Raw genomic sequence first — 27151 nt, forward strand, 5'->3', positions numbered from 1 at the left:
AGCCTGCAACTCTACTGTATACACTCTGCTTATTCAGCCTTAGTCTTAGTCTACCATTTTAGACACCTGTAATCCCACAATGGCTGTTTGAAGACATGCATTATTTTTCATATAAGAAACCTGTACTAGAGGCACTGCAAATCATATATGTTAAAGAAACAAAAATGACAATCTGCTCTGAGTTAACAGCAATCGCTAACATTTTCTATCAAGGCATGCCATTTCAGATCAGTCTAATGTGAATGCTAATTGAAATTAATTACATATGTCTCTGAAGATTTTTTTCTTAATATCCAGAAAGCCAAAGAGACAATCTCTGAAACAATGTCATGAAATAACAACACTTGAAGATTTTACCAACTAATTCATATAAGTGGTCTTCTGGAAGTGTAAGGATGTTTTGAAGTTCATACATACAAATGCAGATACAGAACCAAACAATTTTAACTTTAAGATGAAAGTTAACAGAAGATAAGCTGATCAGTATATAGCCAGGCCTTGAAAATGAAGTATCCAGAGTTCTATATGTAATCCAGAACAGAAATGCAGCCAAAGCTAACATCACATAGGCCAAAATCTGCAGTAGTAACTGGCACTAAAATATTCCATAACTCCCTGGAGAAGAAGGTTTGATGCTTCTTGTGGTGATGGATGGAAGCCTGTTTTGGAACCTGCCCTGGGGCCACACAGGCACTAAAGCTGCTCGCAGCTGTCAGTCCCTCATCACTGGAGGGAGCATGGCTTCTGCTCCAGTCCTGTGCTTCCCTGTGTGGGGCACAGGGAGCCAGACCTTGCTGCGTCAGAGCAAGCAAGCAAGCAAGGTGAAGCCATCTTGCAGACCAAATCAAGTTTATCAGCCATGACTTAGCCTATGCTTACAACACCCATGTCTGTCATAATTGTCACTAATGTTTCAGATCCCACACAGTCATTTAAGGAATTTTCTTAAATGTGGTAGTTACACTGTACTTGAAGGTATAGGCTTACACTGCTGTTTCCTTTCCTTGAGAATCCCTTTGTGCTCAGTAATACCAGTTTTAAATCTCAATACCTGCACACCTATCCACCGTACCATGCTTTATTTATCATAGAAAGAATTCTTGTCAATAATGACAAAAAGGAACTATTCCAGGAAAAAAACAAACCAAAACAAAACAAACAAAAAAAACTTTTTTCTTTTTTTTTTTTTTGTATGGAATGGACTTGGGGGATAAAGGCTAGTTATGCCTTGGGTTTGTGTATTTTTTCTAGTCTTAAATATTATACTCACAAGCATCTTGGAAGTTTTTTTCAAATATTCATTTTTTTCTGGATTAAATTTGTGGCGTTTTTTAATTAAATATATTCTCATTCTTCCCTTTCTAACAGAGAGGGCTGTGAATAGCTTGAAGTCCAGCTCTTCCTGGGGCTTAGCTTTATGAGTAATTCAAAAACAGTAACTAAACATACATCTCATCTCACGGGCTTTCTCCTTCAGCCTGGCTTCCATCCAGCACCTCCTCTGACCCGGTCTCCTTTCACCAGTTCCCTTTATTTTGGCTCTTGCCCAATTTCCCTTATATATGTATAGCAGTTAACCAGTTCCTGTCCATAAGAAGAAATTGAGTACTTAGAGCTCTAGTGCATTTGGAGTCCTAGAGAAGACTTCTAGAACATCACTCGGCCAACACCATGAACCCAAAATCAGTACTGTAATACCTTTCATTTAGCAGACATAGCATACTTTCCTGGTTCCTACCAGACAGCACAGTTCTTGTGCAGTGTGATTCCTGACAGTCAGAGTGTACTCATGAGTCAGTAGCTAAAATTTATCATCTGGCAGTTCTATTTCCAGTCCTATTGTGCGCCCTCAAAACTTCCATTTGATTGCTATCCTCTTGATGTTCATCTGTTTCTCAGATTAGGGATCTGTTTCTACAATGAGCCTGTCCCACTGTCCCTGACAGTCAGCTCTCATGCAGGGACAGTAGGTTCTGCCACACTGATTCTGATTATTGAGGAGCATTCAGCTCTTAGGAACCCATTCTTGTGAAGGCAAACAGGAACAATTTTGTGCTCTGAATTTGCAAACATCCCTTTTCTCACAGAGGTGAGAAAAGCAACAGTATTATTCAGTTTCATCTGGATCCTAGTTGGGCATAAAGGTAAAAGACAGGAAGACTTGATGGGATCTTCCTCTGCAAGGAAGGGAGAATTTCACACACTGGTTCTGCTTCTTTGGCTCCAAGGAAAGGAATGAGTCTGAAGAGGAACGGAGCTCAACAAACACTTCAACATAACTCCAAAAATATTTATGTAGTAGAATCTCTTCTTCCATGGGGAGAAAAAAAAAAAAAAAAACAAAAAAAAACAACCAACCAACCAACCAAAAAAAACGCTGCACACAAAAACCCAAAGAATTGGAGAAGAGGTGGAAAGGAAGCTACTTTTCCACTTGTAGCAAAAGAAGTGGCTTACTCATCATTCCTTCCTTACTTAAAGAGAAGCAGCATCTAGATGGAGTTGCAATACAGTAATACAATTTATTGACCCATAAATCTGAAAAAAAAGTGTAAATACTATACTGCAAAGGCAAAGGGTTACTTTAGAATAACACAGAATCTAGTGAAGTAATGCCATGTGGATGCTGTAGTCAACTGGGCAAGACCATGAAAAAGAATGACTGCTTACCCTTCCTAATTTGAGAGAGAGGGAGAGATGGGACCGTTGCATCGATCCTAAAGAGAGGCACATTTAAGACTATAGTTCTTGTTCCAAACTAAAGGACTAAGCTAAAAGGAAAAGCACCAATCAGTGAATTATTTTTAAAGGGAATATATGAGAAAGAGGCAAAGTGTTTGGAATGAAATCCCAGAAGGAAAGTAAGCTTTCTTGGATGAGCAGAATTTGTTTTGTTTTTTTCTTGAGCTCTGCACAAGAGTCTTACACACTCATCAATGAGGACATCACAGGTTAATCTACTTCATGTAAGCACAGGCACTGACAAAATACTCTCAACCTCCATTCTTAACTGCCTAAGAAAGTCAGTCAGTGGCTACATCTCCACAACTTCACATTATGTTCTACAGCAGTACTACAAACATTAAGGGTTCTCCTATAGTATAATTATTTTCAAAAATCTGGTATCTTCTCCAATGTAAAAGACTTGCCAGCAGTTTATTGTGATGGAGAAAAGGATGGTTAACACAAAACAGCACTCACATTCTTCACACCTTTAGGTTCAGACACATACTGCTTGACCCTATAGCTCAACTTCACTTGTGTAAAGGCAGACTCACGTGGATGGACACAGCCAGAAGTGATCCAGGAGTCAAAGGGCACTCACTCTGATATACTTTGGTTTAATATCTAACACTAGATATTAAAACAAAAAAAATCTAGTGCTAGATATTAAAACAAAGTAAGCTAGAGTAAGTAAAGCTAAATTAAGTAACTAGAGGAGTCCTCCTCCAAAGGTGTTCCAAGTTGTCTATAAATCAAGTAGATGGGCCCATTCAAATGCTTTAAATAAATTACTTAGTTTGCTGAAAAACAAAACTCACCCTCAATTTTTAAGCAATACTATATCTATTTCACACCAAGAGTTTTCTATATTTTTCTCCTTTAAAAAGAAAAGTTAATTACAAAGTAACAGGAAAAGAATTTAATTATGTCACAATGTAGCCTTTTCATAAACATACAATTATGTTCATTTCATGAGAATTTATCTTCACTGTGAAATCAATCGTCACAGTCTCCATTTACTATACATTACCAAGTCACATTTGATTCCTGTCAGAGAACTGTTGACTTCTGCAGTAAATCAAAATGACAGATACCATTCGTTTCCTTCTGCATCTATCCCCAAGCCTCAGCTAACTCAAGATGGTTTTTCCTTCTATACAGTGAAATGAGCAGTTTCCTGGTAACTATATTTCAGAACTGGAAAGGTTTTCATAAATGGAAAAAATGCAGTGTATAATCCAGGAAACTATTGAAATGTGCAGTATCAGAAACATATGGCTGTAGCAAATACCTATGCAGTGAGAGGCTAGGAACGAAAAAGAGACAAGACTATTAAAATTCTTCTCCTAAAGGGATTTTGCTTGAAAACTAAAATACTCTAATTGAACATTAAGATATGCTGCAGACTGGTGGGGAGGAAAGCAGGAGGAGAAATACTGAATAATCTCCATGCTATCATGGAAGCTGGAACGTAAAACTTTGCCTTTGTTCTTTAATGATCTACATCTTAAATAGCAAAATGGTTCCATAGCCAGAACCCTGAGTGGGCAAACTCAGAAAGAGAAAGCTGACTTGTTTCTCAATTACTAAGGTTTTTAATAATAATGATAACAAACAAACAAAAACACACACAGAACAACCACTTCTCTTCATCCCCCCGAAAAAAAAACCAAACCCAAACCAGAAACTAAGTTAAGTTTTACATGAATTTTGAAAAAGAAGCCATATCCACACACACACCCTATTCAGAATCATAAGTAAGATAAAGTAAAACAATGACAAGACTTCTTAGTTCAACAGATTTTTACCAATTCCCTGTTTCAGTTTCCTAAGAATCTGGGACAGGGAACACAGTCCCCAGTTGAGGGCCAGGTCACTTTACTCAAGCCTCAGTATCCCTGATTCTGCTGACACAACCTATGAATTTAGGAAACTGTGGAAAGTGATACTAAATTTGTTTTGACAAAAAAAACCCCAACTTTTAAAAACCAGCAGGCAGGTTTTTAAAAGAAATAAAAAATCAGCTGTTTTATGGTAACAGAGGAATGACTGTTGTGGTTAGAATTCAATAAATATCTCTTCAAGAAAAACTTCTGCCTCCTTTCAAGCTGGAAGAGTCCATAAACAGCCTCTCCCAAGGCAAAGGTATTTTGCTGTCTTACTGCTGTGCTGTCATGTCTCAACATGCCTATGTAGATATAAAGACGTTTTTAGAGCAGCTTGCAGATGCTGGACGGTATACTCACAGCCCAAATGGGCAGGAGTATTACAGACATGGCAAACATTTTAGACATCTGATCTTGAAATCCTTGCTGTCCAGTGTATATGAAGACCCAGTGAAAATATGAACATGCAGCTATATTACACCCAAATAAATTTCAAATTTCCCAACAGAAATGCATGCTTCTCTTGGATTTTCACAGCAGTTCAGTGATTAAGATTATGAAAATGCTCAATATCATTAGCCAAAACAGAGGAGGAACAGTAAATTGAAATTAACAGATTTCTCACAGAAGGAACTTAACATGTACAGCTCATATCAAGTCACCAGAACAAAGCTTTCTTTCTTGATTAATGTAACTGCAATGTTGGGATGTTTCACACATAGCTATAGCAGAATAATCAAAATTACATTAGTTGCCAGTATGTGAAGATCATTTATGTTTTCAAAAACATTAGAAGTTTTTCAAAGCTTTTTTCTGTGCTCCCAAAATGCAAGTGGTCAAGTGTCTGAAATCTTATTCCCAGCAAGTATGTGTGTGACATACTTTCAAAGGGCATCTCCTGGCAGACAATGTCCACATGTAGGCTAGCTGAGATGTCAGCAGATGTAGGCAAAGCCTTCATGTAGTTCAGAGCACGACTCACATTGCATCCTCACATTTCTGGGACCAGAGAAACTTGACAGCCCAGAAATCCTGTGCTTTGCTTTTGTTTTGTGAGAGGGAGGGACATTCCTTGCTTCTGAAAGGGCTATGTCTGGCCAGTTCAGGAGCAACAGCTGGCTCTGCAGAGAGCCACATCCAGCCTTCATCATCCTGAACATCATCTATTGCCAAGTTTTGGTGATGCAAGGGGGGAGTGGGAGCGAAGCAGAAGAGAAGAATAAAACAAGGGCATCTATCCATGCTACCACTGCAATTTACTTGTTTTTTCTGAAAAGGAACTTAGAGAAATTGCACCTTATCTGCTGAAATGCAATTCCACAGAATCAGCTGCAAATGCACCTCTCCAGCAAAAAAAACAACAACCACAAAACAATAAAAATGTATAGGTCACTTGTATGTCTCTAAGTGTTCTCATGTTTCCTTATTTGTGCACAGTAGTCTGAATAGGCTGTGCATCAGAAGTAGGCTGCCATAGAATACCTACATCACTTAAATCAGAGGATGGAGCTTGAAAAGAAAAGTGTGAAGCAAACAGCATAAAGCAAAGAGCCTATTAACTAGGGAAGCAGAGGAATATAATTTGTTCTCCATTCAGCAGTATTTAAATGCAAGTAAACAACAGAATGATTCCAAATATTAGAGAGAGGCAAGATTTTTCACTGGAGAAAGTGAGAAGCAATGACACTTTTGTGATTTACACCATCGTGTATTTGGTCACAAGGTACAGAAGTCATGAATGTTTTGGTGAGCCTAGGTGATTGCCAAACAAAACAAAAATAGGATCAGGAGATGATTATTCAGCCATACAGAACTAGATGACTAATCATGGAGAGTTTCACCCTGACTGGCTAGGAGGACACTAACCTTTCATTCTATGTTTATGCAACCGCAAAACAGCAGATAAATTAAGAGTATCAAGATCTTTATTCACTCAGCATAGTGGAAATACCACAACTGTACTCCCAGTTATTAAAACGATCAGATACATTTTTATGGCAGTATCTGCAGAATAGCACATTTTCTTACCTCTGCTCTGTGTTGAACAATGCAAAGATATGTTTGCTAGACATGAAGCTCTTTTCAACATCTCGCACTTTCAAGTTGTCCAAAGGAAGCATATACTTCTTCTCTTTTTCCTAGAAAAGAAACAGATTAAAACAACACTATATGAGAAGTCTCAAATAAACACTATTTCAGCAAACTCTTGTTTAGTTGGTAATGACTTTAGTACACTTATTATCATAAGGGTATATTCAAAATTGAAACGTCCGTTTATCTTTCATAGACATACCTTCAACAGAAATGAAGCCTGAATTCCCATCCTGTTTTTCACTGATCCATTTAAAACATTTCCCAGTTAAAAAAAAAAAAAAAACAACCAAAACCAAAAAAAAAAAACAACAACCAAACAAAAAAAAACCCAAACAAAAAACCCCTCTCTCAAATACACAAGCATCTACATTTATTATTCTCCATTTCCCTGAATTATAATTAGAAAAGAGTCAAACTTAACTCAGATGAAACTGTCTAATCAATACAAAACTCTTCTTCCATGTCTGTGGGCATAAAAAATAATCTCTATCTACAATTACTATTATTATTTATGGGTAGCATTTGATTACCCCACCATACATTTTCATTACTCCAATAGAAAATACAAAAATCATACAAATCAATCAAAATCATACTATCATCGAGGTTTCATATACACTGTATACAAACCAAACCAGACTCTAATCTAATCAGCTTATTTCTTCAAACAGCACAAATGATCTATTCACTTTTGCTGTAGCCGACTCCTTTTGCATTTTCATCACAACTCTAATTTACAGCACAATCATTGTAATTTCACCTTTTCTAGGTTTCTTGCTTCCTATCACTCCAAATTAAGGATTAGTTACACTCTCAGGCTACTTTCTGATGTCAGAACAAAAGAGCCCTAAGATTATTAGCCATTTCCATTGTGCTAAACTTCCTTGAATTCCTTGTACTGATGGATAAACCAGGGCAAACCTCTCCATTTTGCTTTGCAAATGTATCTGATGCTAAGTAGATGTGATCCAAAGACAAGAGGGGCAACACATGCATCCTCATACCCCCAATATTTTTTTGTGTGTCAGGATAAAATTGCTGGCAAAGGTACAAACATAGCACAGAGTTTAATACTACGAAGGTACTGTTAAGGCTGCTGGCATTACCATGGCAGCAATGGAGTGGGGAAATATTTACATGCTGGAATTTGTGCAGCAGATACCAAATGGGGAATTTTGCTACCTAGTGACTCTACAGAAGTTCAATAAATCACCAAAGTTGGAAAGCTCAGGATTCCTTCACAGTCCCTTATCTGCCAACATGGAGCAATATTGTCCATCGTATTTGAAAAATCATGGCAGTCAGGTGAAGTTCCCAACGACTGGAAAAGGGAAATATAACCCCCATTTTCAAGAAGGGGAAAATAGATGACCCGGGGAATTACAGACCAGTCAGTCTCACCTCTGTGCCTGGCAAAATCTGGGAGCAGATTCTCCTGGAAGGCATGCTAAGGCACATGAAAACAACAAGGTGCTTGGTGACAGCCAGCATGGCTTCAGTAAGGGGAAATCCTGCCTGACCAATCTGGTGCCTTTCTATGATGGGGCTACAGAACTGATGGACAACAGGAGAGCAGTTGATGTCATCTGGAATTGAGCAAAGCGTTCAACACTGTCCCACACAACATCCTTGTCTCTAAATTGGAGAACCATCAATTTGATGAATGGACCACTCGGTGGATAAAGAACTGGCTGGCTGGCCGCACACAAAGAGTTGTGGTCAATGGCTCAGTGTCCGGCTGGAGACTAGTAATGAGTGGTGTCCCTCAGGGATCGGTGGTGGGACCGGTCTTCTTCAACATCCTTGTCGGTGACATGGACAGTGGGATTGAGTGCGCCCTCAGCAAGTTTGTCGATGACACCAAGCTGTGTGGTTTGGTTGATACGCTGGAGGGAAGGAATGGCATCCAGTGGGACCTTGACACACTTGTGAGGTGGGCTGATGCCAACCTCATGAAGTTTAACCACACCAAGTGCAAGGTTCCACACCTGGGTTGGAGCAATCCCAGGCACAGCTACAGGCTGGGCAAAGAAGAGATTCAGAGCAGCCCTGCAGAGAAGGACTTGGGGGTGCTGGTCAATGAGAAAATGAACATGAGGCAGCTGCAGTGTGTGCTCTCAGCCCAGAAAGTCAACCGTAGTCTGGGCTGCATCAAAAGGAGTGTGACCAGCCGGTCAAAGGAGGTGATCCTGCCCCTCTACTCTGCTCTCGTGAGACCTCACCTGGAGTATTGTGTGCAGTTCTGGTGTCCTCAACATAAAAAGGACATGGAACTGTTGGAGCAAATCCAGATGAAGGCCACGAAGATGATCAGGGGACTGGAGCACCTCCTGTATGAAGATGGGCTGAGAAAGTTGGGGCTATTCAGCCTAGAGAAGAGAAGGCTCCGTGGAGACCTCATAGCAGCCTTCCAATATCTGAAGGGGGCCTATAAGGATACTGGGGAGGGACTCTTTGTTAGGGACTGTAGTGACAAGACAAGGGGTAACGGGTTAAAACTTAAACAGGGGAAGTTCAGATTGGATATAAGGAGGAAGTTCTTTCGTCTTAGGGGGGTGAGGCACTGGAATGGGTTGGCGAAGGAAGTTGTGAATTCTCCATCCCTGGCGGTGTTCAAGGTCAGGTTGGACAGAGCCTTAGGTGACATGATCTAGTGTGAAGTGTCCTTGCCCATGGCAGGGGGGTTGGAACTAGATGATCTTAAGGTCTTTTCCCACCCTAACTATTCTATGTTTCTAAGACTGACTGCTGTCTGCCAAGCCATCATAACTAGCTGTGAAACCTAGCACCCATTGCAATTGCTGGAGAATTGTGAACTGGGACATCAGTTATGGTCTTTGGCTCAAGGAAGAAGTAGCCATGTGATAACAGTTTATTGCATGCCATAAAACAGGACAAAAGGGACAAACCAAACTAGGACTAGTTTTTTTCAATACATACTTCCTACAAGAAATAGAAGTAACTTCCACTCCACAGAACTGGAAGAAGTCCTAGCTAGACTGAGATGTGTGTACTGTGAAGGCAGATGGTAACTCAACTTGGCTAAGCTTCAGTAGATTGCAAAACTAAACTGGATGAAAATGTACCTAAGAGTGAAACTATAAAAATACAGTGACATGTCCAACAATGGCTCTGTTTCCTAGACAGCTTCATAACAGGCCCCAGTAGAGGAAAAAGCATATTTCAAAGGCCCTTCTGGAAAAGCATGGTTTTTAATGTCTTGTTTTGTTGAATGCAAAAGTTGTCAAATCCAGACTGTAAGTATTATAGAAAAAGCGCCTGATGGATTTTCAAACTGCCTTAGTTTAGTAATCCCAGAAATTATTGCCCACAAAAGGTCATACATATTTATATTTATCATGCGCTCATCTAACAATTCTCATGCAGTCTAGTTCTGTGCCAGTCTGTAGCTATTTATCACCATTCAGATCTATATTCTGCTTCCAGAGAATATATACTCTCTGAACTGCTGGGGTTCTCCCTGGAGGAAGAGTATAGTATCATGCACTCTGTAAGTATTACCACTGGGATAAATAAAACTAAACAAAGGAAATTCTCAATTTACCAATAAAAAGTAAATAAATCATGGCAAACAAAAATAAAGAACTTACAGATAAGATATTTATGTATAAAAATTAGAAATACTGCCCTCTAATACTGATTTTTATTGATATAGTCTATTTTGGTATTATAAATTTATGCTCTAAATAGTTCTGGTAGCATTTAAAAGGTAGCACTGTGTTAGTTTTGGTGCCATGACAGTGACATACACTTTGAAATATATCCTAGGATATGAAGTCAGGAGAATACATATTAAACTTTGTATTAAAGGCAATTTTTTTTCAGTTGAAAGCTGCACTGCCTGGTAATGTAAGATACTTTGTTTTCCATTTCAAACGTTTAAGACAGTTCATATATATTAGAAAAAAATCTTTTAGGCAGAAATATCAATGTTATTTAGTCCACCTTAACTAAGAAAAAAACTAGATAAGCTTAATTTCTATTCTTTAAAAGTTATCTTTCATTATTACGGAATATGCTTATAAAGATTTACTATTTGATTACCAGAAATTTATGAAGTTTCTGATGAAGTATTTGTTCTGACAGACACTATTTACTGACAAGCCGAGCAACCACAGACGAATAAAACCAGAAACTGATGAAAAAACTATATTAAGAATCTGATTGTCTAAACAAAAAATCCACAAGCAGGAAACTTTTATGAATGTTTGATGCCACACTGCGAGAGTGTTTTCTTCTGTAGCCACCAGGAAAAAGGAAATGCTCATTGAAAGCCAAGAAGTGGTTGGTATTTATTTACATGGCCTCCTACCCACATGCTGAGACAAGGCAGTTTCCAAGAAAGGGAAATCATAAGGGTGCCTATGCTTGAAGCTAACAGAGACGGCATGTCACATATGAAAAAGCAGACCTAAATACTGCTTAATTTCAGGAGAAAAGTATGACTGCAATATTAAAGCAAGGCAGCAAAACCCACAGCAACTGCCCTCCCCTCCACACGCCCAAAACAACACGGAAGAAGATACATATAAATGGAGCATGAGCTAATTCAACAGCAAATGAGCCCAACATCATTTTAGACTTAGCTCAATTAATATTATGTTATGGCAGAGTTAAAAAAGCTTCAGACAGGACTATCTGACATGTTTCCTATCCTGTAAGAGCCTGACAATGAAAGAAACAGGGTATGTATGAACTCTGGGAGGAACGGGGCTAGGCACAGTTCTACAAGTGATGACATGCACATAACTGTGGGTCCAGTTTGTCCCCCTCAGCATTTGTTCTTTCTTATTTATAGATTTTTATTTTTATAATGGGGCAGGGAATTTCAGCGTGACATGAGGGGAAAAAACAGCACATGCTGATCTCATGTACAGACTTTGCCTCTCTTTTTCCTATACACACTAGAGGAGAAGGAAAAAGTGGGAGGCAGCATGGCCCATTCCTGTCTCTGTGACATGAAAAAAAAAATCCCCATAATGCACCTTAGAAAAACAAACCAAACCTGCTAGCCTGGGGAGGCCTTTCCACCCTTGAGACGATGTTTCACCACTCGTGGGCATAAGTAGCACTCACATCCTTAATGGACTAGTTCTGTTCTCTGACAGGCGAGCAAGCTGCCAGGAACTGACAGCATGATGTAAATATGCCATATTACAACTGCCCCTTCCTTATGCAGTGTTTAAATGTACTAAAAATAAATATGCTGAAGTTCAAAATGGTAAAAGGGATGCAAAAAATACAACAGCAGCTCCCCTCCCCCCAGCAAGGTCTCAGACAGCACTTCCAAACTGATGAATTTCATTTCATTTTCAGCCTGAGGCAGAAATCAGTCTCTGCTTTTGGAACTTTGCAGGCTCCATCAGAACAGCAGTAGAATAAAACCTGGACACAATGTCAGCTGACTGGATTATAAGGGGAACAGAAATCCTTTGCTACATGGAAAAGAGACTGTTAAATTATTTCAACTTCTTCCTGTTATCAGAAGTGATTCTCACTTTTATTTGGCACTTCAAGATAGTTGCTGTGCAAAAGCAGCATGCAGAACAAACTCTACTCCACATTTTGTATCCTGAGAAACAGAAGCAAAATCCATGCAGGACAATTCCAAATATATGACGCTCAGATTCTGAAGGGCAAGTCTGGCCCTGAGTGTTGAGCTAGTCAACACTTTCAGTTGTCACGAGGAATTGAGCCAGTCTGATCATCACTTTGTTATGCTGTTTAGAACACCAGTTTCCAACTGGAGGGTCATGACAGTAGCCAAAATGTGTCTGGATCAATTGTGGAGACCACAAGTCCAAAGAAATCAAGCTCACAACTGAAAGTGCAGGCCACAATGGAAAACTGGGAACAAAGGCTGGTTTACAGAAGGATTCATTCTGTGCATCATTTGTACTGAAAGTACAAGTCTCAAGAGCAATTACTGCACACTGATTGCAAATAAAGGTAGCCATTAAATGACTCTTCTATTCGTATTACAAGTTAGCAAGTACTGGGCGTTAATGGGGCAAAATAGTGAAATCATAAACTGAGCAAGGACAGTTTGAATTAAAGTTTGGGAACAGCAAATAAAAAGATGGGCACTTACGCCTCTCAACTAGATATCCAAAATGACACTGTACTATTTACTCTCTGTATTTGCTTCCACAGTGGTAGCTCAGGCCTAATGCTTCCCTGACTCACAGGCATCATGCTAGATGCCTCTGCAAGCAGCTAGTAATGGCAGGGCATCATTAAGGTATCCTGAATTCAAGGTATTAAAATGTGTAGGTTGTTGTGGTTTAAAACCAGTCAGGCAGCTCGTTCACTCACTCCCCCCCTTCTTGCCCTCCCTCTACTCCCAGAGAGACGGAGAGGAGAATCAAAAAGAATGCAACTCCCACGGGTTGAGGTAAGAGCAGTTTAGTAACTAAGGTATAACACAAACCACTGCTGCTGCCACCAATAATAATATTGATAAAGGAAATAACAAGGGAAGAGAATACAACACCTCACCACCCGCTGACAGATAGCTTGCCCCCCCAGCCCGACCAAGCACCAACCGACACCTCATCCTACCCCGTAGTGAACTAGCTCTTCCAGGTAACTCTCAGTTACATCTTGGACATGACATGCTGTGGTATGGAATACCTCTTTGGTCAGTTTGGGTCAGGTGTCCTGTCTCTGCTTCCTCCCAGCTTCCCTCCTCCCTGGCAGAGCATGAGGCTCACAAAGTCCTTGGCCAGACCAAACATTTGAGCAGTAACTAAAAACATCAGTGCTATCAGTACCGTTCCCAGGCTGAAAGTCAAAAAACACAGCACTGCACCAGCTACCAAGGAGAAAAAATGACTGCTACTGCTGAACCCAGGACAAGGTGAACACTAAAGCTGAGCAAAGCAGTTAAGCAGTGAGTCAGAAAACAATACCGAAGTGAAGATGTTCTACAGTAGTATACTATTTTAAATGGCCGTATCACTACCCTCATTTTAGGGACAGAAATAGACACAAGAAGCAGCAGCTTGTGAACCTGCTGAGCCTGAGCATTCTACATTAGAGAGAGAAAGAAGAGAGAGAAAAACCAAAATGTATAGAAATGCTGGTGGTGAGCTGAAACTATGCCTGTTTACTCCTGAAAAGGAAAGGCTCGGATTTATTTATACCTTGAAGCTACTCTCACAGCCAGTATAGAATTCTGCCAGTGCAGAACAGCCTACTCTGGTGACATTTGATGCAAATGCAAACTATTAAGATGCCTTATCTCAACTTTTATAGTATATAAATCAATATCCAAAAGTTTACCATGTTCTAACTTTAAATATACCCAAGAGAACTTTACTGTATTCCTATTTCAGTTTATGTTTTACTCTCAGTTTAGAAAGCTACATAGTACCTTCAGAATGGTTTCAGCTTCACCACACTTGATTTAAAGCATACTCTGAAGAATGAAGCATGAGATACTTGCATATTACTGTAAACTTCTGAAGAAAAACAAAGCAAGTTATTTTATTACAGACAACCTAGCAAGGTGAGATTCAGGCCTGAACATGCTCCTGAGTACAGCTGTGAAAAACATAAATTGTAAATTGTCTATAAAGTTAAAAAGGAGCTGCTTTAACAGAAAAACAATGCATACATAAACATTTTAACATTTTCATGAAAAGCATAGCAAAAGAATACTTAATGAGTTGCAGATGAGAAGAGCATGTTTCTTGCACCTATGTACCTCTCCCTCCAGTCCAGTACAATCAACTCCTACATAGCTTTAGCTGTTGATAAGAAAGCATTGAAGCCAAGCACTTTTCCAATAATTTTCTTTTACCTCTGAAACCAAATTCAAACCACTATAGATTCAGATTCTTCAATAAAGCCAGCCACATTGACATCAAGAAGCACTCTCACATGTACAGGTGATTCTCTGTGTGCTCAAGGGAAAGTTTTCACACAAATACTTTGAGCAAAAAATGAAAATATATTGTCTGACTTCCTGAGACACTTCCACAGACAGATGGATTACGCCCCCATATTGCACTACCATTCTCCTTTCTGCTTCAATCTCACCATGTGCCAGGAGGACTTTAGTTGTGCTATACCACAAAAGATGGACATTGCCTGGAGGCAATTTTATTACATGTATCAATATTGACAAGAATAATTCAGTATGACATACTAGAGAGATGTCACATATAGATAGGTTAGATAGATAGATAGATAGATAACTAAATACTAACAAAGACACAGAAGAACCATTATGCAGCACTTGAGAGAGAGAATTTTAGGAAAACGCTAAAGAACAAAAAGAGAGCTCCAAATTGAAAATCTCAATACAAAAATGTGACAACAGGCAATAAACCAGACCATCAGAAGAAAGGAGCACAATGCAGAGACCATAAATACCAAACCTTCAATAGAATCTGCAGCTGAAAAAGACAGGTCTGATGAAATAATCAAGCTCTTCCAGGTTTGAGTTACATATTTAGATTTTGTACTTGTAATACTTTTTCTATGCAGTTATGTGTACTCCTGCACTTCCAGTTTTTCCCCAGTCTATTGGTAACTTTTCCCACAACATATAGTCAAAAAAATTCAAATGGCTTGTTATATCTCTGGTGTTTCTTCTGAATTCAACCATGGGCTTAAACATGATGCTAATGTTAAATTAGTCATTAGTCTGGTCTTGTCATTCATTTTAATGTGTTATTAATTTCCCAGAGTGTTTTTCTCTTGTAAAAACTAGAATTATATTCATTTCTGCTTTTTCCTTCTGCACTAACTTCTCAGGAATAGAACCCACAGGGCTTCACAGCTCTGTATTTGAAATACTTCATCTTTTTGAGAAATGGTTACTGGTGTCTTTTTTGGAGTTTACTATCCTGCTACATTTCAAGACTCCACAGAAAGCCACCAATACTACATGACAGTGTAATATGTCTCTCCATCATTATTTTGTAGCACAGCTATCCAACCTTGAGGGTTTACAGGGCGCTGAAGCTGCAGCTTGCATTCATACAGCACACACCAAAGCAGAACCTCACTATCTACCTGCTCAGAGCTGGGCAGCCCTGAATACAGTACCTAGATAAACAGCTTTTCCATCACCCATTTCTCATTTCCCTCAATAATGAGAGGTACCTGTGCAGGTATCTCGTTGTATTAGTGCAGAGCCCGAGTGGCTAGATTAAAAATAAAATAAAAATCCAGTTATTTCACTGGAACTCCCTTTGTCTTTCATGATCAGTGTGTCAAACAGAAGTGTAGTATTTTCTGGAACATATAACAAGTTCAACATGATTTAAGATTGCACCTCTTCAAAAGAGGTGTTTATTATCACAAGTACAAGGGCTGGTCTTTCATTGGTCTGTGCTGTGGGGGTGTACTGTCAGTAAAAGGATCAATCTGAGAAAGGGCCTGATGAAAAAGAAATCTCTGGTTAGCTCCTATTAGTTAGAATCTTGAAAGGTCATTTTGAATTTGGGAAATCTTGTCTGGGAAAGAAGCCAGCAATTCCTCCCAGCTGAAGTGGTGCTAGCATTTAAAATTGAGAGAAAGCCCCGACTGATGAACCAGTTGACAGTCTGGAAAACTTCTGCTGAATGCATTTAGTGGCTGCTCTGAAGGTAGAGGGGGAGGAAAAACAGAATCCTTTGACCTTTTTATCCCTCGCAATGAGGCCTGCTTATGACAGCTTGTTTTTCTCTACTGCTGCTCAAGTTTTTATTTTTCAGTCTTCACCTACTACAGATCATCCAACAAGCACAATGGTTTATGGAAGCAGTAGTGCAGGATGAAGAGCTTTGGTGCAGTATCTCTGTGCTGGCAGAGGGCTCAGAGTGACAATGACATACTAGTTCCTGGGAGATCTGGCTTTTCATTCATACTGTTTACAATTTTGCTTATTTCACATGCGTATAAGAACACTTTTTTATATATGTACACATTTTGGAAAAAAGAAACAAAACAAAAAAAAAAAAAAACCCTAATAAGTTTAATCATATTTTCAGCTTCCTGGTCTCCCTTAACTTGCATATAAAAAGAAAGCCTCTCATTTACAAGCCTTCTGAAATTCCTTGGTAGGTACATGAAGAAGATACACCTTTGCAATAGTACGCTTGTTTTCTGCTGGAAGGGTGGTTCTTAAAACTCTTTTAGCTTTTGAATACGTTTTATTTTCTATAAAATGAACCCAAGCAAAGCTCAAACTCAGGATGCCAATAGATACTTTTCTTTTGATACCTATTGAAGTATGTGGAGAGACACTAGATCCTTTGTGTGTACGCATGTGTGTGTGTGGAAAAAAAAATGTCCTTCTCACTAAAATCAAAATGATAAATATGCAGTTACATAATTATCTAAAAAACATTAAGCAGGATTTCCCTGAGGCGATGCATCTGTCTCTGCAAGACTCCTGAAGATGCAACAAAATACACACAAATTAGTTCATGGCTTTTATGCTGCCCTACTTGCTTGTTATCATTAAAAGCTTTCAGACAGTAATCAATTTCACTGTGGTGGAGATTACTGCAAAATGCATTAAGAAGTTCACGCCTGTGGCAATGGTCACTGAAAATATTTTGGAAAGCATCCCAGAAGTATAAGACTTTTTCCAGACATCCGAGAGAAACTCTGCTATAACAGAGCTTCTGGTGTCAGGACTTGCCCCCACCACCTCTCCCTTTTTTTATAGCAGTGTTTTTTGAAAGGTACATTTCAACTTTCTTATTTTTTTATTTTATTTTTTTTATTAGCAATCCAAGATATTTGGATCATGGAAAACACTAACTTCTGAGACAACTGTCTGAAGAGATCTCCCCCCTTGGTCTACATAAAATGTGTAAATATACTCTGGCTTCCTAATTTCAAAATAATACTGTTGATTTGTAACAAAAGAGTGAGAAAGCCACCCGCACTCTACCATAATAACATTTGGGGGGGGGAGGGGGGGAAGTGGGTTGGTGTTTGTAAAATAAGTAGCCCTGGGGATGTCCCTATGTTAAATAAAGAAAATTAAATACATCTTAATCATCAAGCACTATTTCTACTTTATATCAAGGACATTACCTTCAACTGCTAAATAATATATACCATCCAATGTTCAAGAGAGTAAGTTTTGAAATGTGTCTCAGAATTTGACAAAAGATATCCTAAATTAACTATGATGATGTGTAGGAATTCCTGCAACTCTCTGTCGTTGGAAATTAATAGCTATTAGACTGATGTGTCCTTAGAAACATTCATCAAGGAAACTGTTTCCATGAAACTGTCACAGATTGAAACACTCTTGAAACTCTTAGCCAAAGTTGTTCCTCAAACTGACCTTAGATTGTCTCTAGACTGTAACCCTCTAAATACAGAAGTCACTTCTCAGTGTACATCATCTGCCCCAGTAAGTACTCGAACATGAGTGGGGATGGAAGACTTGATCATAGAAAACCCTGAACAAGAACTGAACCTAGAAGAAACCTTACAAACATGGGCATGGGAATGTGGAGAAAAAAGTGAGTAGAACATCCAAGTCATCATGACACAGCCCTGAGAACAGCCAAGAGCTAGAGGACAGTGACAAAAGATGCAACATCAAAGCATTCTTTAATGATACTGTCATTTCAAAAAGTGACTGCAAGGTGCTAGGCAGCGTTAGTCTACTACAGAGTACTACCATTGTAGTATGTGGAGAGAAGTGTGTGTAGGACAGCTGTCAAACATGGTAGTTTTCAACCTGCAGATGCTGCATATTAAATAAAAACATCCAAGTGTTGTTCACTGACAAGCAGCTCTTTCATGACAATGGTATGCAGTCTTTTTCACATCTGAGTGCTTGTACCATGAAGGACATGCAACATGTTGCTAGCTATTTTGCCTGTGCTGCTCAGCCGTTCACTTGCACCAGTCTAAAGCAAACATACGTCCTTTTCCAGTACCACACTAAGGGGAAAGTATGTCAAGCTTACAGCATACCTTAACAGCACGCAACTGAAACAAAGGAACTTTGCGACATGGTCCTTTTTAATACCATTTCAGATGGTGAACTTAGACAGATGTTAACAGGGGGTACCGAAGACTGGAGAAGCTTAGAGCATCTCTGGAAGAGAAGAGACATCCTCAAACAGAAACAACCACAGCTGTTCAAGTGTCATCGCTGACATTTTCTGTGATGGCAAAACTTGATTAATGTATTGACAGATTACCTTTGTCGTTTCATACATGCTCACCTTTGTGTCCTTGCTGAATCAGTGACAGGATAATACCCATACACCAAAGTTTAGGGACTGTCAAATACTTGACACTGAAGACAGTTCTGCAGGCCCAGAGCTGACAGTGCTTACAGCCAGTGACATATTATCCAAAGCTATGTTTTGTGGCCAGCTAGAATAGAGCACATAGCTAAGAAACAGGCTGGAGAAACAATCTGCAAGCATAAACTTAAAGCAAACCTTCAGTCATGTGTTATTAGTTTCACTACATTGGAGGCAACAGCTAGAGACTTCTGCTAAGAGACAGACCATCACAACCAAGACCTATGAACAAAGCAGGACTGTCACTGTGCAGTACGAGAGGGGTGGAAGTGGGGTGCTGAAGTTAGGAGACAACATCTGTGATGCTTCTGGCTGCCAGATTAATTTTCACCAAAGCAGCCACAAAGGCTCAGTCAACCAGAGACTCCATCATCATTGCTCACAGCAATGAGCACAAAAACTGGGCAATGAGAGTACCTCTAGAGTATCAGCACCTGGGAGAAGGAGGCATTTCCCTTGCTTCTGCGTGGTGGATGATGTTTTCAGTAACTGCCAGATTAAAAATCTTGCCATTCTGCTATCGCAAAATAACATTCTTAGTAATAATTTAAAAATATATATCTTTAATTGTTTTTCTACTTTTCTCTGTACCTCTTCCAAGCCAAACTAATGCCAAACCTTGTCTTTCACTGCCATGACATTTAAACACATAATTTCTCCTCTGTATAAAATAACATCATCTTTAAAGAATTCCAGTTCCCCCATGCCTAGATTCCTGCAATCAAGTATTATTCAGGTTCATACCTAACACCCTATTTTATTCCATGCTGTGTGCTTAGGGAGGAAAATACAAATTGAATATACCATTGTGCAGACTAGAAGTTGTGTTAAGATGACAAACACCTGTATTCACTTAATCATCTCTGTTTAAGATGCTGTCAGTTGGACTCCTCAAGAACACGATTGGCAAAGGAGCTCCTTTTTAACTATAAAAAAAAATAATCCTCTAATCAGTGACCAAAACAGCCATAAGAACTACCTTTCCTCTAAACATCGTCTAAAAATCTGCAACATGCAGCTTGGATTGCTATTGCTGGTGAAGTGATATTATGAAAACAGGATTTTAAAGAATCATAAACACAATGCGTATTTTTGCTCCAGCAGAACTGTCTATAACTGCTTAACTTCAGCTGTTTCAAAGAACCTATGAAACGTACAATGTCTTAGAAATTTTCCAGGAGTTTCAGAAGTATAAACAAACAATGACAATGCAAGAAAGAGGTAGTAACATTATTGCAAACACAGAAAAGACAACAAAACAGGCATATTGAAATCTGAAAGTTAAAACATGCCTGCAAAAACACTGACCTTTTTATAGGGTACAGTTGTATTACAGGAGAGAAAGATAACACCTCTGCTTCTGTGGCAGAATGTGAAATATTTATTAAGAAACATAGCACTTCCTCAGGAATATATACTTCACCAATGCTGACTCAAAATACTGACTATCAATACACTGGCCCTAAACTTACAGGACATTACTAGATTTGTAAAGAATCACTCCAAAGTACGTACACTAATTCTACATAACAATGACATACAGCAATGAATTCCCAGACAGTCAAAATTCTGGGCAGGAAACCAAATTCCATGCCTTTCTTTTTTTCCCCTCTTTAAACACTATGTCAAAACACTTATTACTTGTTATTTGTGCTTTGAAAGATATACTCCATTACTCCTCAGCATCTTATCTTTTACAGATACTACAACCAAAAGGAACTGCTGCTGGAAAAAAACATATTACAACTGTTTTCTAACACTGACATACTGAGATTATTTCAAAGTGAAAAAGGCATGGTGACAACAAAAATCCAAGTAAAAAGAAGGCAGCTAACTTAAAATATAGGTACATGCTCAAATTTCAGAAAGGAATCTGTAATAGTGAAACAAGCTATCAAGTGCTAAAACTCCCAAGTTTATAATTTACCACACATAAATTCATTTTAGGATCAATTCTGAAAAGGGAATTTATACAAGTACGCCTCACTGGTATAAACTGTCTCTTTAGTGTTCAATGAGCTTATTTCCCTCACAGTTAATCCTAGTATCAACAGAAATCATCTTTTAATGTGTTCTAAAGCAAAAAAAGAATATGTTAGATAAAGGCTTTTCCTCTCATTTTGTTTTCAAGACACTCAAAGATATGAAGCAGAGAGGACAGCATATTACAAAGTTGTCTGTGCAACAGGATTTCAAAAAGTACAATACAAAACAAAGGAAACATTTTAACTTGTTCAACCTCTGCCCTCCAAAAGCCTCAGAAATACTGAAATAAAATGTTCATTAAAAATATTCCAAGTCTGCCTAAGAGCTATTTAAACATCGTATTCAGCAATTTGATTTTTTGTAATCTTTTTTACATTTATGTTACCCAAACAGCATGTATATCTTAATTATTTTCTCAATTCATTTGTTTTGCTAAAATAATATTTTATTCCCCTTGTAGAAAATTCCCAAGGTTATCAAAAACAACATTGTCCAGCGGTTTAGATTTGTTTTAAATGTCTAATAATATATTACACTTGAATAGTTTCAAATAATGAGGGTTTTATACCAATGCATTACAAAACTATATAATTACTATTTAAAAAGTAATAAAAATATATAAAATAAATTACAGAACTATTGCCATTACTCAAAAAAAAAACCAACCAAACAAAACCAAACAAACAGAAAAACCCCATAAGCACACAAAACATCAAGAAATCCCACATCACCGAAAAACTACCAAAACCAAATGTTAGAAGCCTGGCAAATTTACAGTTAAAAGAAATTCACATTCCCTAATGGAAACAGAATACCCCAAATACATTTCAATCTGCCCTGAAATTGCACTTTAGAGATGGGGAGGAGGAGAATGTAATTCAGACATGGGAAAAAAAACCCACAATCAACAAACAAAATAACAAGTTATCCTAAGAACACAAACCTTAAGATTTTAAAATCAAATTCACTTGGCAGCTGCACAGAGCCTTGACAGGTGAACCCCTATTCCCCTTGCATTCATTGCCAGCTGCCCATTCAACTCTCACATCTCCTGCTGAGGACATTTGGCGAGAGAAGTGCTTTTAAAGATAGGAACTACTGAAATGCAAAGACAACTTTGTCCACAGATTGTATATGGACAAAGACCACTACTTCTAGGGACTTTCTGGGAGAAGGTCACTTTTCGCAAAGAGACTGAAACTGTATGTCACAGTCTTACAAGGTAAGCACTACCTCCTTCGTCAAGGTAAGTGAAGATGGGAACACATGGCCTCTGATATTTTCAGCAGTCATAAGCAAAATCCCAGAACCTTTTGGAACACCAGGGTACAAGATCATCTCCAGGAGAAACACATCATGGAATTTCTCTTATGCTCACTGAAAAGGAGGAAAAAATTGTATGTAGTAACAGGTGTGTGCCCCTTAATCTAAAATAATTATACACTAATTACCATTGGTTTCTAAATTCTCTCATCTTAAGCAACACGGTTGAAAAGATCTTCATTATTTCATTACTTGGATCATTTAGCACTGACATAAGGTGCTGAGTTTCGTAAGATCACGTATCTGATTAATTTGAATTAGGCTGTAAGTTCTTAGTTTGCTCCACAATCTAAGAAAATTCTCACTGCCCTCATACAGCTACACAGAAAAAACACTGCTTAAAAAGAAAAAATATGTTAATTACAGAATCATAACACTTGATCCTTATTTACACATATCCTAAAGGGGAGCTGGGAGTGCGGGGGGAGAAGAATCTCCTGAGGAGGACTTTCAAGCAGTTCAGAGTATCTCAAAGATGACAATGAGAACATAGGAAGACCTACTGATAAGACACAGTGACTTGAACAAGAGGCTGGAGAGGTGGGAGTAAAGTTCGCAAAGGGTTATGGAAGAAACTGCTGCACAGGTAAATAAAATGTTTGTGGACTGACTTACTAATGGCACAAAAAATAAACAGGAAAAGCTAGAAATTTTCAATACAGAATCAAGATCATTAGTTAACTAATCTAACAGAGACTGAGTGGAATAATTCACATAATCTGAAACACTGACATATCTTTATGTTCTCTTCTAGGAAGTCAGAAAATAATTGGGAAAGCATCATCTTTCCTATGCAAAGCACATGTATTGATGTGGGGTTGACATCAAACAGACAGAGAGATGTTCTAAGTTCCTGGAGGTAAGTAAGGAACAAAGAAATGTGCATCATCATGGCTAGGACTTTCAATGATCACTATAATGATTCATGGTACAAGACTTGATGATAATGAGGTATTTTAACTAAAAGAAAGACACCATAGAAAAAACTGACCCACTGCTTGGTTGAGGAGGAAACATATTAACAGGAGGTTTTTATGTTAAGAAAGCTCCAGTATTCAATCCATCTTTCACATTACTTTTCAATAAAAAGCCTTAGAAGCAGTAAAAATTATTATGTTTAGATTATTAGGGGGAAAAAAAGTTAAAGAAAATGAATCACCAGTATAAACTTTTAAGTTTATAATATACCCCCCCTCATTCTTTCAGTTCTTTCAAGTGCCTCAGTTTTAAATCAACAGCTTAAAGTTATAAGAGTAAAAACTGCAACTAATATGTGTAAACCTCTTATCTAAATTACGTACGGTGAACAAAAAAGCAAACCTGACTTAAAAAGCGTAAGAGTTCCTTGGAACTAAGCCCTACTCTTACCCTACTATTTACACTGTACCTAGCATCTTTGCTGTACAAGACAACACACAATCTTCATTGAAAACACAGCCTAACTCAGAGATTCTCAAATGGTTTTCTATTTTAAGCACATTCCCTTTTCCTCTCTGCTCTACTCTAGTGCAGAAAATATTGCATGCTCTAGGGTTGTATCCACTAGCTCTTTCTCTCCAGAACTGCTTTTTTAAACTCCCAGCTGCCATGTCATGCTCCTCAGGAAGGTGCTTGGAGTGGTTTGTTAGACACAGCTTGGCAGAAGTGCTTGAGGCATGACAATGGCTTGAAGGACAGAACTAATGAACTCAATTTACTAGAAAAATTACAACTACTTATCAGTGCAGGGCTGAAAGGCAACAGCACCCTGTGCTTATTGATCATGAGAACTGCTGGTCTGCAGAATAAGCTGCAACTACAAACCAAACCCAATGAAGAGGGGCATTGCCTTTCCACCACACAATGGCAAGTCCAACTGAGCAGGGGACTCAATCCATAGAGGCACTTTGATCTTATAGAAAAGAGGTCAATATTTGGTTCTGCTCCAAAAACAAAAGGGTCAAGACTCTGGAAAATAATGCACCACACCTTCCTTTATTCCCTCCTGACTGGGTACCAGCCTAGCCTAGGAGCAGCTACTCTTCTAGGACATTTGCTATACATTTGCTAGGACAGAGTTTTGGTCCATCATCTCAGTGGCAAATAATGTCCAGAAAAGCATCATTTCATACGTCTTACCTGAAGGCTACAGGAACACGTGCACCATACACAACAAAGAAGGTCACTAGGGAAATAACAGAAAACTAAGAATTATAGGTTTCAGGTAATTTCTGCCAATAAAGTGTTGGTCATCCCCAAATTAAGCTTGTTTTATAAACTAAACTGTTGAGATATTTATTTTGTCAAAAGCAGGGAGCAACACAACTATAAATGTCTGAAGTGCTTTTCACATTTATACCTCAGATGCCTGAAGGCACTTTTTCTGCTCCCACAGTGTGGAATGTCCCCCCACAAAGCACCTGTGTGGAATCTTCAAAGGCTGTTTTTGAAAAGCATAATAAAAAGGCATTTCTTCTTAGAGTTTGTGTTGTTAGCAGCACAGCTTATTGACCACTTTTGTGGATGCACTTTCCATAGTTTTTCATACAGATGGGATTTCATATGTGTAGTTACCCATTACAAAAATATAACTGAAAATGCATAGTTTTCAACAATGAGACAAAGGAAGAAGCAAGCTTCTCTTTATGTGAGGATGTATCCATCTTCACAGTGAAAAAACGAAAACATTAATTCCACAACGTTTACTGCAAGTTTACTACAGCAATTAAACTGTCCAGTGAATCTGTCTTTACCAACTTTTTTCCAGATTTAAAACCAGATGTAAAAAAAAAATCTTTCATTTAATTTGATTATTCCAACTTGGGTAGAATACATAGAAACAGATATTTTGGAAATTGGTTGCTAATGAGCTTTCTTAACTCTTGAAAGCTGTTCTTGCAATGCTTTTCCTACAGTATTTACAGTTAAAAGATGAAATTAGAAAAAAGGTTAAAATCCTTGTTCCTCCTGCAGCAGAAAACACTAGGTCTCATTTGTGCAGGAAGGGTTTTTAAACAGAATTTATCAAACAAAGCTTCCTGAGAATTCACTTTCTTGCTGGCTTTTACCTCAGTCTTTTTGTATTTCAGCAGTACAGTAAAGGGTTAGTAAACCCATCTACACTACAACGCCTGTTGCCATACTCCACCCATCAGGGCTTCTAACTTTACCAAAAAATGCAGCATTTTTAACCCATTGTTAAGCACTGGCATTTAAATGCTTAGGCAACATTTTTTTCCTTTATGCATTTCATAAGGGATCTAAGCACTCTATAAATATTAATCACTAAATTGAAATCTTAAAGGCAAGATGTATTTTATGGGTGAAAAACAAAGAGATATTAATTTGATGTTTTAATATAAACAAAACCAATACTGTATTCAGTACTGTAAGGTTCTCACTGTTCCTCTACGCACCCAACTACCATTCTGTAGCTTTAAAATTAATTTTCTATGTTTGCAAATATTGTTTTCTCCAACTTAAACAGAAGATGAAATCAAACAAGTGACTGACTTTTGCGTTTCCTCTGTGAAAGTTGATAAAGAGAAGATTCTTTAAACAAAGCACATACTTAAGCTATGACCTTCACTGATGCCAAGCATCCTTGAGACTAAGAATTTAGTGTGATTCCAGGAACCCTTTCCTATGGATGCCCCCAGCTGTATCAAAAAAGAAAAAAAGTAACCCATGAAAGATAAACATTTCATAAAGCTAGGGAGTGAGCCAAATGCTGCCCAACCATCTGATGTGGGGACTGTAGTAGTCCATCAAATTTAGCTCCTCTAGCATCTGGCATTTGTTGCTTTCACAATCACACTCATCTGATTCAGGACAGGAATTGCTACTTCTCAAAATGCCATAAAATACACAATGTCAAAAGCAGAGGGTTTTTTTCCTTAGCTTTCTCATTATGGTATCAGTTTGTTAACATCTAACAGATAACAAAATTGCAGACTGAAGTCTGATCTTACCTTGACAACATCTCCTTACAGTGAGTTTAACAAGAAGATAAACAGAAACAGGAACTGAATCATAGCTTTAAACTTTTCATTTTATGTTTTCGTTAACAAGACCATTATTTCTTGTTTAAACCACTACATCGTGTTTATCTCTCACTTGTTAGCCTGGTAATTAAATTGAAAGGGCTTTGCAAAAGTGGGAAAACAAAAGGAAAAAAAAAAGATAAACAGAATGCATATCAGAAATATGGATTATCACATGGGATGTCTCTCATAAAAGATGATGTATCACATAAGAGCTACTCACTATACTAATAGGCAAGGATTGATTAGAAGTTATTTCATATAACTTCTATGAACTATGTAAACAAATATGAACAAAACTATATGAACAAATAACAGAAGAGATACTGTACCCAGTCCTGAAATCTATTATCTCAGCTGCAGTGATTAATCCCATGCTATTAAATCAATCAAGAACATTCCTATTTGCACAACCCTTATTTTCAGACTGAAGTCATTGTCATCTCCTACACTGATGCTCATCCTCATATTATCTCCAGTCTTTGTTCATTAAGTGACTCCATGGCTGGGAAAAAGGCAAATTTCACTTTAACATAACACAAGTGTATACCAGATCATACTTAAATTATTTCTTTCTATTCCTGTTTTAGTCTGTTAATTTTGTTGAGGCTCCATTCTAGCAATCAGTAAAATAGATGTGCTCTAGCTAAGGTCCCATATGACAACACTTCCCTGGAAATACTTGTTTATCACCATGGAAACCTTTCCAATTATATATGCCAAGATGCCATCATGACAAAACCCACTGAGCTATGGCTTATAGCTGATGTATATTCACTCCCTTGAGAAGAGAGAACTTTACCTCCAGTGGTGATGACAA

At 38.2% G+C, this 27151-nt stretch overlaps 1 protein-coding gene across 6 annotated transcripts in view; it reads right to left on the reverse strand.

The window, feature by feature from the left end:
- DNM3 (dynamin 3) overlaps positions 1–27151 on the reverse strand; it is a 178715-nt gene that overhangs the window by 59810 nt on the left and 91754 nt on the right. For all 6 annotated transcript variants that reach the window (XM_061345422.1, XM_061345423.1, XM_061345421.1 and 3 more), the window contains one exon: positions 6639–6748. In XM_061345422.1, coding sequence (XP_061201406.1) covers positions 6639–6748 — 110 coding nt within the window. The remainder of the gene's footprint in view (positions 1–6638; positions 6749–27151) is intronic.

This window comes from Neopsephotus bourkii, unplaced genomic scaffold (genome assembly GCF_033783945.1).
Source record: "Neopsephotus bourkii isolate Nb327-2 ecotype Australia unplaced genomic scaffold, CSIRO-AGI_Nbou_v1 NB_234, whole genome shotgun sequence".
Lineage (NCBI taxonomy): Eukaryota > Metazoa > Chordata > Aves > Psittaciformes > Psittacidae > Neopsephotus > Neopsephotus bourkii.